The sequence below is a fragment of the Pongo abelii genome, chromosome 19, assembly GCF_028885655.2.
Source record: "Pongo abelii isolate AG06213 chromosome 19, NHGRI_mPonAbe1-v2.0_pri, whole genome shotgun sequence".
NCBI classification, from domain to species: Eukaryota; Metazoa; Chordata; class Mammalia; order Primates; family Hominidae; genus Pongo; species Pongo abelii.
In genome coordinates, this window is record NC_072004.2 from 94,111,993 (window position 1) to 94,130,178 (window position 18,186).

The 18,186-nt window shown below is 47.2% G+C and overlaps 1 protein-coding gene across 3 annotated transcripts in view; it reads right to left on the minus strand.

Moving 5' to 3' along the window:
- Positions 1–18,186, minus strand: part of CYTH1 (cytohesin 1) — a 110,961-nt gene that overhangs the window by 2,164 nt on the left and 90,611 nt on the right. For 2 of the 3 annotated variants that reach the window (XM_024234776.3, XM_002827900.6), the window contains exons 10-12: positions 16,497–16,573; positions 4,757–4,828; positions 3,982–4,136 (exon numbers count right to left, since the gene is read on the minus strand). In XM_024234776.3, coding sequence (XP_024090544.1) covers positions 3,982–4,136; positions 4,757–4,828; positions 16,497–16,573 — 304 coding nt within the window. Of the gene's footprint in view, positions 1–3,981; positions 4,137–4,756; positions 4,829–16,496; positions 16,576–18,186 lie in introns of all 3 variants that reach the window. The other variant, XM_054535806.2, reaches the window with a different exon arrangement.

Here is an 18,186-nt window from a genome sequence, read left to right on the forward strand (position 1 = left end):
GTGAGGGACAGAATCAGAAGAAACACACCCAGACAGGGGCTTCTCAGGGGCCCCTCGTGCCCCAGAACCCCTGTCCCACCATCACTGCAAAGGCCAAGTTAGTGTCCTCCACCCTTGCTGTGTCCACACAGTGACCTAAGGTGACACACTTCGAAACAGACACAGGAACATGTGACAAGAAAATTTTGGGGTTTTTACCTGTTTCAACGTAATAATCAATTCACATTTAGGAACAGAATCATGCCACATTCTTACAGCTATATTCCAATTCAGAGAAAAAAAACTGGTGCTTGAGTTTCCATGATGACATCTGACTTTGCTTTGCAGCAGCGAGTGCCACATAATCAAGCTGTCACATGCAGTCCTCTGGCACAGGGTGTGTGATAGCTGGCATGGTAATGCAGTGGGGCCTTCCAAGCCCCCCACGTGCACCTGCTCAATAACTAAGGCTCCATGACTCTGCAGGCGGCACTGCCCGGCACGATGCTGCTGGTGGGGCACCATGGACAGACCGGCTGGACCTGGCTGGGTCTCCGGTGCACAGGGAGGGGGCCCGAGCTCATGCTTGTGCTACAGCCTCAAAGACAGCAGCACAGGCTGCGCCGTGGGCTGGAGCACCTGCAGTGGACTGGCAACACCACAACCCTATGTCTGCCATTCTCGACTTTCAAGCAAGTTATGGTCTAAAGTCCTGACACTTAATTTCTTTCCAGGGAAGCAGTATCCTAAGTGATGATTTGTTCCAGAGCTCGGGCACAAGCCTCCTGACTGCAGGCAGGGCACCCACCCCTGCTGAGCGGTGGCACCAGCAGCTGCTATGGCTCTCCTGGGCTGACCTGGAACCTATTCATGAGAGACAGTGTGCCCATGGGAAAATGCTTCCACAGCTCCCCAGGGAGTGCTAGGAACTGAGGAGCACTAGAAACATGTCCTGATGGGATCTCACCCGGAAGCGGTCTGACCACCCAAAGTGCTTTCACGAGGAAATCTGGCAGCCGGGACACCTGCTTTCATGTTTGGAGGTGTTGGGGTGAATCTCCCTTGGCTTCCTGGGTAGGTCAACCCTTTCAGGTAATCTGGGGGGTTCTGCAGAGAGATGCGTGTGGCGCTGCCCTGTGTGCAGAGGCAGAGTGTCAGGCGATGAGGGGGGCTGGGCTGCGGTCGGACACCAGGCCCCAGGCCCGTCCCTGCCTGGCCCTGCCTGCTGCTCCTCAACTCCCGCTTCCTCACATGTGAGCTGGAGATGCCCCACCTCCACCTCCCTGGGTTCCGGAGAGTCAAAAAGAGATCCCGTATTCAAAGAGCACATCTCAGCACCTGGCCAACACACTCCATGGCAGCCGCTGTTACCGCTGACACGCAGTTCTACTGCTGTACCTCTGGGTACAGCGTGAAGAAAGTCCCAGCATTAGAGAACACACCTGATTCTACAGAACCGAATGCTGGGACCACCTGCATGGCAGGGGCACTAGAACTGAGGGTGCTGGGACCACCCGCGCCGCAGGGGCACTAGAACTGCGGGTGCTGGGACCACCCGCGCGGCAGGGGCACTAGAACTGAGGGTGCTGGGAACTCTAGGAAAAGCACTTCGTGAGAAGAAAACATGTCCTGAACTTGACCTCGAAAGCCTTTCTGGCAATACTGGGGAGGAGGCATCCACCAGCCAGATCATCTTCCTGCTCCTGTTGTCACCAACGTTTCCACTGGGAGAAGTATCTAGGGCCAAGGACAGGTGAGGCTGCATGGTGGTTACCAGTGCAGCTGCGTGAGTCACACTGCTCAGGTTTGAGGACCAGCTCCACCTCTGTGTGGTTTTGGACAACTTACTCAACTTTGCTGTGCCTCAGTGTCCCTCATCTGTGAAATGGGGATAATCCTAATGGTCCCACCTTGCACTGGGTGCAAGAAGGTTTGAGGACAGCGTGCCTGCAGAGTGCCAAAGGGGGTGTCTGCAGATCCCGAGGCTGAGGCCAGCCTGCTCTGGGACAGAGCAGAGGAGCCCAGCAAGCCCACAGGAAAACTTGGCACTCACGCTCATGAAAGAATTGAAATTGTGACTTTGAAAAATGCTTAGTTTTTCTGACTATAGAAGTAAAAACCATATGAAAGACACATGTACAAAACCAGCCAAAACTTTTTTGAAAGACCAGTGAGGGGAGGACAGGGAACTCGCCAGCAAGCACAGTCAAAAGACACCACGATGCTACAGGGGGAGGAGTGGGCGGCGTTCACGCTGGGAGGTGCGGCGGAGCGACAGGTGCTTCAATGAAGCGTGGCGGGGGAGCTGGGTACACTCTAAGGAGAGCACATGAAGTCAGTGGGGGCGACGCCAGTGAATCCATAAATGGTGTCCGGACCATCAGTTATTCATTCATGAGAACAAACTTACAATCCTTACTTCAAATCTTATATAAAAAATACATATCATAATGATTCAATAAATTTTTTTTCAGTATGTTAAAAAAAGGATACAGGTCCCCCACAACACTGCTGTTTTCTTCCCCAGAACACAGGGCTGGTGCCATTACTAGTAGGGGACTCTGAAAGCACCGTGGCGCCGTGTCTGCTCAATGGAGGGTGGGCTGGCCCCTGCTCAGGGCCACACTTCCCATGATGGCTGTCATGCCAGGGAAGCTGCCGAACCCCATGCCCACTAGACGATCTCATTTAATCCTCAAGAGCCCCATGAGGCAGAAATGACCTCTATCACACAGAAGAGGTAGGTTACCCACCTACCAGGCACTGCGCTCAGAGAGACAGAGCGAGGACTCTCAGCACAGCGTGACCTGGCGCCAAATCCATCCTCTCTCCAGCTGGTTCCTGTCTGTTTTCATTGCATGAATTTTCAGATTACTTTTGAGAGGATAAATCATCTATTCCTTTCCCTCCATCATCACATCATCTCCATCTTCAGTCAGTTTTAAGGTATTTAGCCTGGGCCAAAACCTACACTGGTCTGAGTAGAAATACCAAAAGATAAAACAAAGGCTACAGGATATACACTCCCTCGGGAACGGGGCTGTAGCCTGGGCGGGAGAAAGCCCGTCACACAGTACACAGAGGACTTACAGGGGCCTTGGCAGTCACCTGTGGGCACATTCTCCCTGTTTTCCAGGTGAAGTCACAGGCAGCTGAGGAGTCTTTCTCAGGAAAACAGCTAGGTGAACTCTCATGGATGAAGCACCCAGGAGGGAGAGGACAAGGCTGTGCTCTTAGGAGAAAGGATCACTGAGAGAAGGCAAAGTCAGAACGCTCACTGCTGACCCTCGCACAGGGACTGGAGGGAGAGCCAGGCGGACCAAGTCCCAGGCAAGAACATTAAGCAAGAGAAGCCAACTGGCTTTAGAAAGCCATGTTTCCAGATACTTGTCACATCAGGAAATTTCCGTGATAGACCTTACATGGCGTGGCCCAGTGGAGCCGACAGAGCCGAGAGCTAGGAATCAGAGGCCTGGACTCGGGAGCTCCACTTCTTAGCTATGGAACCCTGAGGAAGCTTCTCCCTCCTCCCGGACCTCGGATCATGGTATGTGACTTCCAGCAAATTTCTTAACCTCTATGGGCCTCAGTTTCCTCATCTGTAGCTAGGAAAACGGTGTCTCACAGGATTCACAAATTATAGAACATGACTACTATCTCCCCTGAACTGTCACTATGAGAATGAGAGTGGCTTCGTCAGACACGGAAAGACCAGTTGAGCAGATGGCATCTGTGTGGGTAGCTCACTCGCCTCTTCCTATTTTGGGTCTATGAGGACACGTGGGGAACCCAGATGGGACGTGCTCTCTTACATATGCTGTAATAGCCAAGAATCCAAAGGCCTCCTGGGAAGTCGTCAGCTGGGAACCAGGACAAAGCTTCCCTAAGAACTTGGAGGACAGAAGAGATGCAGGCGGCATGTTTACCCACCAAGACGATCAACACCTGGTGAGGTGAGGGCCGCGTCAGGCGCGCACTTAGCCTTTCTCAGCAGTCACTTACTTAATACACTTAATCCACTCCTCCTTCTCCTCGGGCGTCGGGGCTGAGATCCGGTAAACAGTGTGGTTCCCCTCCACCACCCGCCCGTCAGCCTCGGTCTTGCAGGCCTTGATAACTTGGTCTTTATTGTCGGGGATATAAAGCTCAAAGCAGTTCTGAGAATCAAAACAGAGAGGGAGAGAGTGGAGCAAAGGAAGCTGTTAACTGAGAAACATGCTGATTTCTTTCCCCAAAGCCCCTTTATTCTGACCTTCACAAAATACAAGGAATACATATTTTCCTGTGGAAAAGTGAAGTCTAGAAGTGGAATTCTAGAGACTGTAAATTGTATATAAATAAGTCTTGTTTGCAAACATATCGGCCTGATACAAGTTAGCTCCACTTCCAATGCATGTAAAATACGGAGAGAACTGCAGGTTACTTAAGACTTTTTAAAGTCAAGCCACTAATATCATAATAGTCCAAAACAAAGGAAAAATAAATGGAAGGCGTCCCGAGGTTATAAACTACATAGCCCGCTCATGCGTGCTTGCCGCTGCCATTGCAGGAGGGGCAACTTCTACACCCCATGTGACATTCACTAAGTGAAATGATAAAGCAGACAGATGGCACAGGAAGAAGTGATTTCAAGTCTCATCTTTGGCTTGAACAATATAATAAAAAATTAGACTAAATAAAAGCCTGATCACGCTTTTCAGTTTTTTGGTTTTTTAAACAAATCTTTGAAATGCCCATCCCCTTTCTCCCCTCAAAATATCTCAGCAAAAATACTCACTGGTTTTTTGGAGTCCTCCACTTCCCGGATACTCAGATTCTCTAAAGGGATGATTCCACGGGGCTCCTTATCCTACAGAACAGTTGAAGAGAGGAAGTTTAAGATCACGGTTTAAGGACACACACTGTCAGATTCCTCGCCGGCGACTCATCTGAACTTTCCTGCCTTCTCCCAGGACGTGAAGTTCACAAATCAGCCTGAGGGAACTCCTTACATTCTAAACAAGAATAACACCAAAAATGTCTGAGGACTGTCAATATAACTGCAAGTCCTCTGCGAGTAGAAAGACCAGAAGATTCAACAGACACCGTAAGAGTGTGGCCGGCAATGACCCTCGCACAGGGACTGGAGGGAGAGCCAGGCGGATCAAGTCCCAGGCAAGAACATTAAGCAAGAGAAGCCAACTGGCTTTAGAAAGCCATGTTTCCAGATACTTGTCACATCAGGAAATTTCCAGCCCCGTGATAGACCTTACATGGCGTGGCCCAGTGGAGCCGACAGAGCCGAGAGCTAGGAATCAGAGGCCTGGACTCGGGAGCTCCACTTCTTAGCTGTGGAACCCTGAGAAAGCTTCATGACCCAGGCATGGTCCTCCAGCAGGGAGTGTGTGGGCCCCTTTCCCCTAGAAAGAACCTTTCCCTCTTCCCTTTGCCTGGCTCTCCCACTCACCTCCGAAGACTCAGTTCTGGGGCAACAACTCCAGGAAGCCTTTCCTAGTTTCACCCTAGCGCCCCTGATGCCTGGGGACCACAGCTGTGGGTCAGACCATTAACCACTCACTGCCTCTGTGCATCGCCCCACCGCCAGACAGTACAATCCTCAGAGACACTGCCATCCTGACAACTCCACCTGGATTTCCAAAGGCACCTTGACTCCTGTCCAGAACAGAGCTGCACCTGCCAACTAGTCCCGTCTCATCTGCAGAGGGCAAAGCACCGCAGACACTTCCAGCATACGTCTGACGGCACCTTCACAGTCCCCTGACATCCAGCCAACCCACGGCCAAGTCCTAGCACTGTTAAAGTCTTTATATTTGGCCAGGAGAATGGTGTGAACCCAGGAGACGGAGCCTGCAGTGAGCCCAGATACCGCCACCGCACTCCAGCCTGGGCGACAGAGCAAGACTCCGTCTCAAAAAAAAAACAAAAAACCAACCAGTTCTGAGTTCTCTAAAAGCGAAAAAGAGTCTTTCGGCCATTTCCCCATCCTGGGTAGCAACTATTTCCAACTTCTTCAAGCCAACCTGCTTGGTCTTTACCTCTGTATCTCACACATCTCCAAAATACCATATTAGAACCGCCTTTTGAGTGCTTGATTTTAGATGTTATCTACAGAAGAGGACTGAGCTCCTCCTCTTACCCGGGCATATTCATATTCTCCGTCCTCCTAAAATAACGATCTGGTCATCTGAGGAAGGGCTATACAGTGTCTTCGTTAACACCACATTTCTCTTCCGACCTGTGCCATATAGTGAACTTCCTAATTTTTTCCTTCCTGAAAAGCTTCCTTCCCGACTGGAACCAAAATTACGGAGGGTGGAGAAGTGGGTTATTCCTTTGATTTATATTTCTGTGACCTTACCACCAAAACCAATTGCAAATGGTTAACCTCTTATCAAAATCTCCTTGCTAATGCTAATTTGTATCAGGCATCCTATTAATTTTCATTTCTTGAAGTAATCCTTCCTGGAGCCTCTGAAACCTGTTCCAGTCTGAACTGGTTGCCTTGATACTTGGAAAACTGCTTCATCCTTAAGCTCAGCACTCTCCATTCCAGAGCACTCTTCCCTCCTCTCTTGAAACAAGAGGTTTCAAGATCTCTGGTTTCCTACAGCCAAGGCCTTTGTCCTCCACCAGCATCCTGAGAAAGGGTGTGTGGGTGGTAACATTTCTGAAATCTCACTTGGCTAAGAATGTTTCTATTGGACCCTCACACCTGGCTGCTATCTGGCTGGGCCTAACAGTCTAGGCTGGACGTGACTCTCCTCCAAGACTGGGAAGCCCAGCATTCCTGCCTTCAGCATTCAATATCACCCCACACAAAGCTGTTCTGGTTGCTGGTGCTTTGCACACGACTGCCGTCCTCTGTGTCCTCCGTGTTCTGAGGTCCCTGAGGCGGCAGCCTTGGCGTGCATTCATTTTCAGTCATCATGCAGGGTATTTGGTAAGCCTTCCAACCTGGAAACACATCCATCGTTTGGGGGAGGTTTTTAAAAATTATTTTGTCAAGGGTTACCCCCTCTTTCTTTTCTCAGCTTCTCTGGAACATGCTAGACCTCCTGGACTAGTTCTTCTTTGGAAAATAAAAGTCTTTCCTTTATTATTTTCCCTATGCCTTTTTATTCTTTCTGGGAGATTTTCTTAATGCTTTTCTTCCAACTTTTCCATTGAGTTTTCACTTCTACCATGCTTTGAATTTCCAGGAGGATTTTTTTAAATTATTTTTGTTCGTGGCTTCATACAGGATCCTGTTCTTGTTTCGCAGCTGTGATGTCACCTGAGACGGCTGAGTCTCTTCACAGCTGGTGGTGGACCCTTCTTCTTCCTGGACCCCTCCCTCTCTCTCATCCAAGTTGCTCTTTGGCTGTTCGGCTGCTTTGGTCTCTACCTGCTCTCAGCTGGCAGGAATTCCTCAGGTATCTGGCACTCCTTGGTTGTCCCATTTGAAGAGTGGAAGACTAAGAGCTAACTGGGACCTGAAGCCTGTGGACTGTGACCATCTACAAGGGCCCTCTCACTAGGCTGTCTGCTGGGGAATCTGACTAAATATCCTCACGCCTCTCTTCTTGGGCAGAGAAGTTTCCCACTCTGTCTGCAAGCTACAGACCTGGCTACCTGTGGTTCTGAGAGCTGAGTGAGGAGAAGCTGGGGGTGGGAGAAGTCCTCGGCATTCGAGAAGGCTGCATTCACGCCACACTCCTGTCTGGGGAAAATGCCCCTGCCTTCAACTGGGCCTAGAATCCCTCATCCAGAAACGCTTGGTCAGTCTCCTGTGAGCGAGCGCTCAGACTTCTGCCTGGGTGGTGGGGACAGGCCCTCAGGGGCATGAGGTGAGGGCGACAGCTGGTCTGTTTCCTAAACAGTTCTCAGTCAATTCTGCTTCTGGTTTTTACCCTCCCCATTCTCACTTCTAGAGTTTAACTGGTGCCTGCACCTTTTGAGGATTCCGCTGGGTTAACTGGGTTGAGGCATGACCAGGTGAGCAGGTGGGTGGTCTAAGAGTAATCACACTTTGGACCTCAATAAGTATGTGACATAATGTATACTCTTTGACTGGTGAGGCCTGCGGCATCCAGGTTACACATGCATGATGCACGTTCTTGATGGAAAATGATTTTAAACCAAGATGATTTACACCCATGGTCTTCAGCCTGGGAGTGGGGACCAGGTTATAAGAAGACCCTCCTGGTCACCGGGAGAACCCACTGGGGATTCTGGTATCTTTCCTGGCCCCGCCTCTTTCCTGCTCCTTCCTGCAGAGCGTGGCCCTCCTCGCTCTTCTCAGCACACTCATCCTGCCACTTGAGAATTGGCTTGAATGAGCCAGCATCGCAGACAGGTGCTCACGCTATCCCTCAGTGCTGGAGTGAAAGACAGAATGAGAACCACTGATGGAAACAACTAAACGTGAAGCTCCTGGGCAGCAATGTAAAATCCCAAATATTAAAAAGGCTGCTGTCTAGAACTGCACGTGGACACTGGCAGGCCTAAGAACAGGCAGGCTGCACCCCTCACTGATGACTGTGTGTGCCAGTAACCACTCCCTTCCCCTGTGAGGAGGGAAATAACCGAGGCCAACATCTTTGGCTTTTTAAATTTGTCTTTAAGAACAATCACTGTTGTTGTAAAAATACGAGTTGCTTATTATAAAGAACTAAATATTGTAGAAAAGAATACAGGTGAAAGGTTTAAAAATACCCCAAATCCAATCACTCCTAAATTATCATTGCTGACATTAGGTGAAGATATTTTGTGTGTGTACAGAGAGAGGGAGAGAAACAGGTTTTATGAAAATGGGATATTTCAAGTGGTATTATTTTCATAGAACACATTCTATTTTAATTGTTTAGAATTTAACAGGGGGAAAAAAGGAAGCAGAAACTGAAGAAATGTTGAACTTCAAAGTAAATATTTCTTTACCACAAGAGTTCCTGAAATAACCTTATTCAAGTTAAGACAAAGAAGTTTATGAAAACATTAAGAGGTTTGACCAGGCATGGTGGCTCACGCCTGTAATCCCAGCACTTTGGGAGGCTGAGGCGGGCAGATCATGAGGTCAGGAGTTTGAGACCAGCCTGACCAACATGGTGAAACCCCATCTCTACTAAAAATACAAAAATTAGCCGCATGTGGTGGCACGTGCCTGTAATCCCAGCTACTCAGGAGGATGAGGCAGGAGAATCTCTTGAACCCGGGAGGCGGAGGTTGCAGTGAGCCGCTGCAAGATCGCACCACTGCACTCCAGCCTGGACGACAGAGCAAGACTCTGTCTCAAAAAAAAAAAAAAAAAAAAAAAAAAGAGGTTTTACTCATTCTTTAAAAAAAATACAACATGCTTCCATTTTAACAATATTTCTTGACTCTGCATTTTAAAAAGTACAAAATCCTCTAATTCTTCACATCGTTCCTCCTCCCACCTCCTGATTTTATTGATTATTTCACTTTTACATTGCCCAGGTTTATAACATTCATGGTATCTCCTGCAGCCACAATTTCTGGTTAATTACTATTCGTTTTATATTTAAGCATATTTTAGTATTAGCTCTATATTTAAGTTTATTTAGCTATTACTTCTATGTGAGGTATATTTAGCTATTAGTTCTATACTTAAGTATATTTTGGTATGAGTTCCATACTTAAGTATATTTTCGTATTCTGAACTTAAGCATATTTTAGTATTAGTTGTATATTTAAGTATTAGTTCTGTATTTAAATGAATAGTTCAATGCTCACTACCAGTCTTTTACTTCCCAGGGCCTTTCTTGTGATTTATTCTCTTACTTGCTGGATGTTACTGTCAAGCAATTTTTTTTTCAAGAAGGTTCCAAAGTGCTGCATTTCACATGTTTTCTTCAGGAGAGTGTGGCCAGCTGTGCTTTACTTAAACAATACCATGGCTGGATAAACGGTCTCGGGTCATTCTTCTCCTCAAAACTGTGCAGACCTTGATACTTTAATTTCTGGGACTAAAAGCTGCTGGAGATGATCTGCTTTTTCCAACAGAACGACCAGACACTTGGCTCCAAGTTCAATGGTCTAAGGGACCAGGATTTGGAGCGACCCTTTCTGTAACAGTTTCCTGAAATACGGTGTCTTCTTTGATTTGCAGATTCAGGGCTTCTTCCTCTTTCTCAGGGAAATCACCTCATGCCACACTGTATCTTTGATTCTGCAGGCACCAATTACTCTGGTATTATTGGGATCGTCTTCTGTTCTCTGCATCTGCTAGCTTTTCTCTCATTGTTTTAATACTTGTCTTTTTCAGATATAATCTGTGATTGGCTCAAGCATTTACGACATTATATTTATAGGACATGATTATATTTTCAGCTAATTTGTTCCACTCCTTAAAGTTTTAACTTATCTTTAAGAATAAATGTTATAATTCTATGATTATATATTAATGGTTGCATTGAAAGTATATGCTATTGCTTGGGTTCTCACTTGTTTGAAGATGGAAACCTTGCTTTTCTGGCCTTCCAGCTGGCTCTGGTAATCTGTGAGTGACCCCTGGTTCTCCTCCCGTGAATCTCTGATCTGCCTGTGTCCCCCTAACCACTTACCCTGCCCTGTGGTGGGCAGCCAGGTGTTCTGCATTCTAGCATATTATGCAGTCTCGTAAGAGAATGGTGAGTGGCGGGAGAGCTCATCTAAGATACTCCCCGAGTTCTGGTCTTTCCTCTGGGATTGTAAGTATACAACGTTAGGGTTTGCTCCATCTATCTGGGCAGCAGTCCCCAGCCTTTTTGGTACCAGGGACTGGTTTCGTGGAAGACAATTTTTCCATGGACCAAGGCAGGGGAGGGAAGATGGTTCGGGATGATTCGAGCATGTTACATTTTTTTAAGTTAATTAATTAATTAATTAATTAATTTTTATTTTTGGGGGCACAGTTTTGCTTTTGTTGCCCACGCTGGAGTGCAATGGCGAGATCTTGGCTCACCGCAACCTCCGCCTCCCGGGTTCAAGCGATTCTCCTACTACAGCCTCCCTGGTAGCTGAGATTACAGGCATGCGCCACCACACTTAGCTAATTTTTTATTTTTAGTAGAGACGGAGTTTCTCCATGTTGGTCAGGCTGGTCTCGAACTCCCAACCTCAGGTGATCCGCCCACCTTGGCCTCCCAAAATGCTGGGATTACAGGCGTGAGCCACCGCGCCCAGCCTACATTACATTTATTGTACACTTTATTTCTATTGTTATTACACTGTAATATATAATGAAATAATTATACAACTCACCATAATGTAGAACCAGTGGGAGCCCTGAGCATGTGTTCCTGCAACTAGATAGTCCCATCTGGGGGTGATGGGAGACAGTGACACCCAACATGTGTTGCTTGTGTCCAGTCTACTCTGTAATCACTCTTTGGCTGCTGTCACTGCAGAACACAATGCTTCACAAAGACAGGATGCTGGGCGTGGAAGCAGGCTTTCCGTGCTTTTGGGGCAATCTCATGATATTCTGCCTCGACTTTAATCCAGAACATATGGAGATTAGAAGTTGTCTCAAACATACTTTTAAGGCCACTGTCATTTGCGATCTCAAGCAGTCGATCCTCTTCTAGCATTGGCAAAGGTGATTCACCTGGCTTATTCTCAAATGGGTCACGGATCCATTCCTTTCCAGTTCAGGTTCTTTTGTGGTTGGGAAGTATCGCTCAAGCTCTTCTGAAAGCTGAGGCAGGTGATCATGCACCAGCTGGGGGAAAGAAGGCCCTGGCTCCATCTCTTTCACAATCTCTCTAATGTTTGAAACATGTCAGAAATCCCAGTGTTCACTCATCACCCCTGTAATTCCAGTTTAGCTTTGAAAGCAGCCACTTGATCTGCCGACTGGGACACACTTGTCACTCTCCCCTGAAGTGACAGATTGAGTTTGTGAGAAGGTTTAATCTGTCACACAAGTACACAAGTTTCCTGACCTATATTCTGTGTCACTGAAATGTGCTGCTAGTGGTGACTTTTTCTAGAAGAAATCTCTGAAGTGGCTGTTGTAACTCAGAAACTCTGGCCAGTGATGTGCCTTTAGAAAGCATCTCACTCTGTGTATCAGAGAAGCCGTGCGTGCTCTGTGTCCATCTCCTCCCAGGGCTGCATGAACAGACCTGAGTTAGGGCATGTACTTTAATGTGGTTGGTAATTTTCATCACATCCTGCATAAATGTTGTTAAGTTCAGGTGACACTTTTTGGCTAGCCAGCACTTCTCTATGGATGACATACTGCATGGACTCACATTTAGAAGTGACCTCTTTGACCTGAGTAGTGAAACCAGAAAGCTGTCCAGTCACGGCAGCCATTCCATCCATGCATATAACACCACAAAACAAAACAGTTCAGTTTCCCTGATATGTAATAATTCAAAGACTTGAATAGCAGCCGTGGTGTTGGTTGCCAACTAAAGCACACATAACATATCCTCATGAACATCCCCCTGAAAAATATGTCACAGAAAAACAAGCATTGTTGTCTTGTTGTCAACATCGGTAGACTCGTCAACCTGGATTGAGTACCAGAGTGACTCATTAATCCTCTCTAACAATTGTGCCTCAATATCTGCTATTTCATCAATCTGTCTAGTTATGGTGCTGGCCAAAAGAGCAACACGTGCCACCTTTTGAACCACAGCCTCTCCTAAAAGCTCATGACAAATGTCCTTAGCAGCAGGCAGGATCAACTCTTCACCAACAGCCAGTCCTGGCTTTGGCAATGCGGTTAGACACTAAGAATGATGCTTTCAGTGCAGACATATTTGATGAAGGGGTGGCCTTCAATAATTGCTTCTGTTCTTGATGTTTGCATTTTTTTGTTTTGAAAACTCCAAAGGCTTGTCTTTTGATGCAGGGTGCTTGGTCTCCATGCGGTGAAGCAGTTTTGAAGCTTTCATGGCTTTGTTGGGTAGTTGGTCACCACATATTCTACAAAGTGGGCTTGGCGAATGTGATCACCTGTTGAAATGAACCTAGAATTTGAGTAGAACTCTTGGCATTTTCTTTACAATGCAGCTTTATTTTTGTTAGCAGTCTTGGCATCTTCTGCTGTCTCATCAATGGGTCTCTCCCTCTTTTCAAAGAAGCTCTCCAGTGATGTTTGTTTTTTACTCATTTTGGCCAGGGTTGGTGGGTGGGCTTACCAAAACCGTGGCTGAGACAAACACACAGTGTGGGAAAGAGATGCGGATGGCAGTGGTAAATAAAATAACGGGCATGCCATGCATGGACTGAAATAAGTGTTGGATTCTGACTTAGAGCCTGCCACCAGATACAGCTGTACAATTGAAGTACATCAGCTCACTTGCCACTATAAAGCCTGCCACCAGAGGCAGGCTAATTGTCACTTGCCACTCACTGATAGAGTTTTGATGAGTCTGCAAGCAACTGTATTATTATGGTCTCTGTGCAGTTGTGCAGTCAAACCTCTCTGCTGACATTCATCTGTATTTGCAGCTGCTCCCCAGCACTAGCATCACTGCCTCAGCTCCACCTCAGATCATCAGGCATTAGATTCTCAGAAGGAGTGCACATCCTAGATCTCTGGCCCACGCAATTTATAATAGGGCTCGCGCTCCTATGAGAATCTAATGCCGCCACTGATCTGACAGGATGTGGAGCTCAGGAGGTGATGTGAGTGATGGGGAGCAGCTGGCTGTAAATACAGATGAAGCTTCCACCGCTCGCCTGCCACTCACCTCCCGCTGTGTGGCCTGGCTCGTAACAGGCCACAGACTGGTACTGTCCTATGGCCTGGGGTTGAGGACCCCTGTATTTGGGGATGGATATCATGCTCATGGGAGACCCTCCATGGACAGTCTTCCCCATTGAATATACAGTCCTGAGCCTTTACTTATGTCTATAACGGCTGCTTTTTTCACTTTTCTCATTTCACCAATGTCCACCCAGCAGGAGATTTTACTACTCCTTGATCAGGGAGGAAAAAATAACAAGTCCCATTCAGTTTGCTTCCTCCCAGACCTCAGAAACCAGCGAGACTGCCAGGTCTCCTCTAATCCCTGGCTGTGAGGTAGAAACCCTGCACACTGCTCCTGACTGCTGCCTCTGTCACCGCTGCTTTCGCTGCTGCCCAGGGCTGCAGTGCACTGAATTCGTTCTGCCCCTTCCCCTGCTTGGTTGCTATTTTTCCCTACTTATTTTTTTACTAGTCTTTTGCTCTGTTAAGTAATTCTGTGTGGAAGTTTCAATCTACCATCTTAATTCTGACAGCATCCTCTCTGTGTCTTAAGAAATGTATTCAGCACTTTGGGAGGCTGAGGCGGGCGGATCACAAGGTCAGGAGATCGAGACCACCTGACTAACACAGTGAAACCCCATCTCTACTAAAAATACAAAAAATTAGCCGGGTGTGGCAGTGGGCGCCTATAGTCCCAGCTACTTGGGAGGCTGAGGCAGGAGAATGGCATGAGCCCGGGCGGCGGAGCTTGCAGTGAGCCGAGATCGTGCCACTGCACTCCAGCCTGGGCGACAGAGCGAGACTCCATCTCAAAAAAAAAAAAAAAAAAGAAATGTATTTACTGCTGGGTGCAGTGGCTCACACCTGTAATCCCAGCACTTTGGGAGGCCGAGGCAGGCGGATCACCTGAGGTCAGGAGTTCAAGACCAGCCTGGCCAACATGGTGAAACCCCATCTCTACTTAAAAAACAAAAAACAAAAACGGATGTGGTGGCGCACGCCTCTAGTCCCAGCTACTCAGGAGGCTGAGACAGGCGAATCACTTGAACCCAGGAGGCAGAGGTTGTAGTGAGCTAAGATCACACCACTACTGCACTCCAGCCTGGGAGACACAGCGAGACTCCATCTCAAAAAAAAAAAAATGTATTTTTCTCTGTATTTCCATTGCTTGATAAAATGCTACACTTTGCTGAATAAATATTGCTGAATTAAGGATTAAGGTGACACCACTACGGTGGGCATCACAAAAAACCACAAGATTCTAGAATCTCGTAGCATTGCTATAGGATTGTCCAGGACTTAGGAGTACACCACTTAGATGCTTATGTATCACTTTGACCCAGAAAATAGCGAGACAAATTCAGACACGATGTTAAAGACATTGTTAGTGTAGGTATCTTCAGAAAAAAGGCAAAATATGGGGCAGAAGGGTGAACAAAACAGAAAAAAATGTACCAAGATGTTCACAGCGGTACTTTGGGGGTGAAGCAGAAAGCAGCTTTCTTTTTATTATTTTGCAGATATTTGAAGTGTATTACTCTCATATGAAAAGACTATAACAACAGAAAAGCAAAGCCAATGCAGAACTTGCAGGGCATGAGCTGAGCCCCTACAACATATGAAATCCCGGCCAGAATTCCCTTCACAGTGATTTACTATCCTCAGTCACCATCAGAAGGAGCGGCTCTTGCCTGCAGCCTAATGGGCTACGAAGTGCATTCCCTGGGTGAGAAGCTGCATGTGCATGATGTCCGTGGGGATGGAGAACAACGCTAAGTGTTAGACACGACAGAAACCCATCTTCACACCTCACAGCAGAAAATGCCAAGGCATGTACCCATTTCTTGGTCCTAAATAAGTGATTGGTGAATATAGTCAGGATTTCAATGTTTTACTTAAGCCCCATTTTGCTCTAAACTTATTTAAAAAGATACTTTTGAGTCTTAATTTTCTCAGTGGGATCAATGACTTTTGCTCCATGAAGATATACTTGGAGAACAAAAGCAAAGCATTCTCAACTCAACAGCCTTGATTTAAGACAAAAGTTCATTGCCATGGGAGTATGCCCGCTTTGCCCTTACAATGACCAAGAAAGGTGGCAGAAATGAAAAAGCACCCCATCACCAGTCCGGTGAGCCATGGTCTCCACACCAAGTGCTAACTTGCCAGGGTTCTGGGTACCTTGCTTAGAGGGAGCTCTGAAAAGAGCTAATGCATGATTTTTATTCTCTTTGGCTATTATTACAAAAGGGATATACGTATATAAAACACAAATTTGCAGCTGTAAGTCTCTCCTGCTGAATAAAAACCAACAAAACTTCTTAAAACTCCAGATAATCTCAAATTAACTTTTCCCATTTCACTTCACTTCCTTTTCCCCCACTATATATTTTACCCCTTGGGCTGTTTCTTCTGAAATCACATTTCTGCTAACCCAGAATAGGTGAATTTTCTAATCACGATTATTTCCTTTTTCATCTCCCTTTCGATTAGGGCCACATACTCTTTCTCGGCAACCAATGCAAATTCATTCTTTCTAGCCCAGTTCCAAAACCCATTTCTAGTGCTCCCCCTCCTCCAGGGCAGGTATCTCCTGTCCCACCAGAACCGGGTGCCTGCTCTGAGCCCGTGCCCTTTAAGACGCGCACATCTTCTCAGGGGTTCCCCATTCTGAGATTTACTTCAGTTCTTTCACTTTGCTTAAACTCTCCCCCATCCCCCACAGACACTGAAGGGCATATCCAACGGTCTCCTCAACCATGTCTGATTAGAGACACTTGGAACCGGAGGCCTTGCCCATCCCTAGTCTGGAGGCCGACCAGCAGGTGCTCACCGTGGTATACTCAAAGTAGTAAAGGCAGTTGTCAGTCAGAATGAACCAGCGTCTCTTCCAAGTCTTTACCCTGCCACCTGCAGAGCAAAAAGAGATGCACGTTCGACAAGAGACAACCAGACAAGCGCAGGCTCCACGACACACACGACACCCTCTCTTCTCAGAGAGGGTTGGGGGAGAGGCATCAGGAGAACGTGGAGCCCACAACATTGACATCAGTAACAAGACACAGAGCCGAAACAGAAGCGTCTTTCACAAAGTGAAAGCCTGTGGGTACAAGCAGAGCAAGCGCGTCTAGGTGACACCTGGAGATGGAATCGGGACGGCAGGATGAGCATGGGTTTGTGGCGGGAAAACCCAGGGCAATAATGACATACAACGCAAATTTGCCAGAGTCAGCAAACAGCCTATGTGGTAGAAATTGCCAAAGAACAGAAAAAGAGGGAAGGGTCAGCACCTAGTGCAGGCTACTCTGCTACTGACAAGCAGCCCAGCACATAAGGAGTGTTTCACTGGAAGTGAAGGAAGGAGGAAGCTGGAAGGGAGATGCTGGGAACCTTCAAATCCACACTTTCCCTGGAACATGAAGTAAATCCCCGTGGTTCTACTCTCTTCCTCACCTTCATGATTACAGTGAGCTTCTACACTGGCTCTTAACCTTATGTGCTAGTGTCCTGAAAACAAAATCTCCCAAGTCCTGGGTGAGAATCAAAGCAGAATTCCTCTATCAAGGAAGAATCAACTCGTACTGAGAGGTGGCCTCAGGAGCCTTTTCCATTCTGGGCTTCTCACCTGGAGCTTATAACAGAAACAGCTGGCAAATACAGCCATGGCAAAACAAGCTCCGGCAGCGGTGGCTGGGAGGCTGGCAAGGGCCTCCCTTGGTTCTTTTTAGTATTTCTCAGCACAAAACACTGGGGTCATGGCTGGACACAGGGGCTCATGTCTATAATCCCAGCACTCTGGGAGGTCAAGGTGGGTGGGTCGCTTGAGGTCAGGAGTTCAAGACCAGCCGGCCAACATGGTGAATCCCCATCTCTACTAAAAGTATAAAAATTAGCCGGGGGTGGTGGCATATGCCTATAGTTCCAGCTACTCAGGAGGCTAAAGCATGAGAGTTGCTTGAACTGGGAGGTGGAGGTTGCAGTGAGCCAAGATTGCACCACTGCACTCCAGCCTGGGTTACACAGGGAGACTCCATCTCAAAAAAAAAAAAAAAAAAAAGTTGGGGTTGGGGTCGTGAAGTTATGCTGAGACAGACATGAAGGAAGGAAAAATTTCCCCAAGCCTATCTGAATGAAGCTACACCTGCTGTCAAATCGGGACCACAGGCTTTCTTTTCCTCCACCTCTCTCCCATCAAGGGAACACTTTCTGAACATGAAACACTCAAAACTTATCCCTAAGGCCTTTACCTGTGAAGCTATGCATGGCATTCTAGAAACACTTCTTGTGCCTGCTCTTTTGCTAAGACTTAACCTACAGACAATACCGCTTCTCCAATCTTCCTAAATAGCAAGGATCATGGGGCATAAATCTCATACCCCCGATCATGCTTTCTCTCTTGCCCTCATCACAAATAGTTGAGCAAAGAGGAGAATGGTTTTACAGGGATTATTTCTAACTGCCAGGACCTGCCTGCATGCTCACACCACAGAAACCTAAGGGGAGTATGCAAATAATGTTATGAA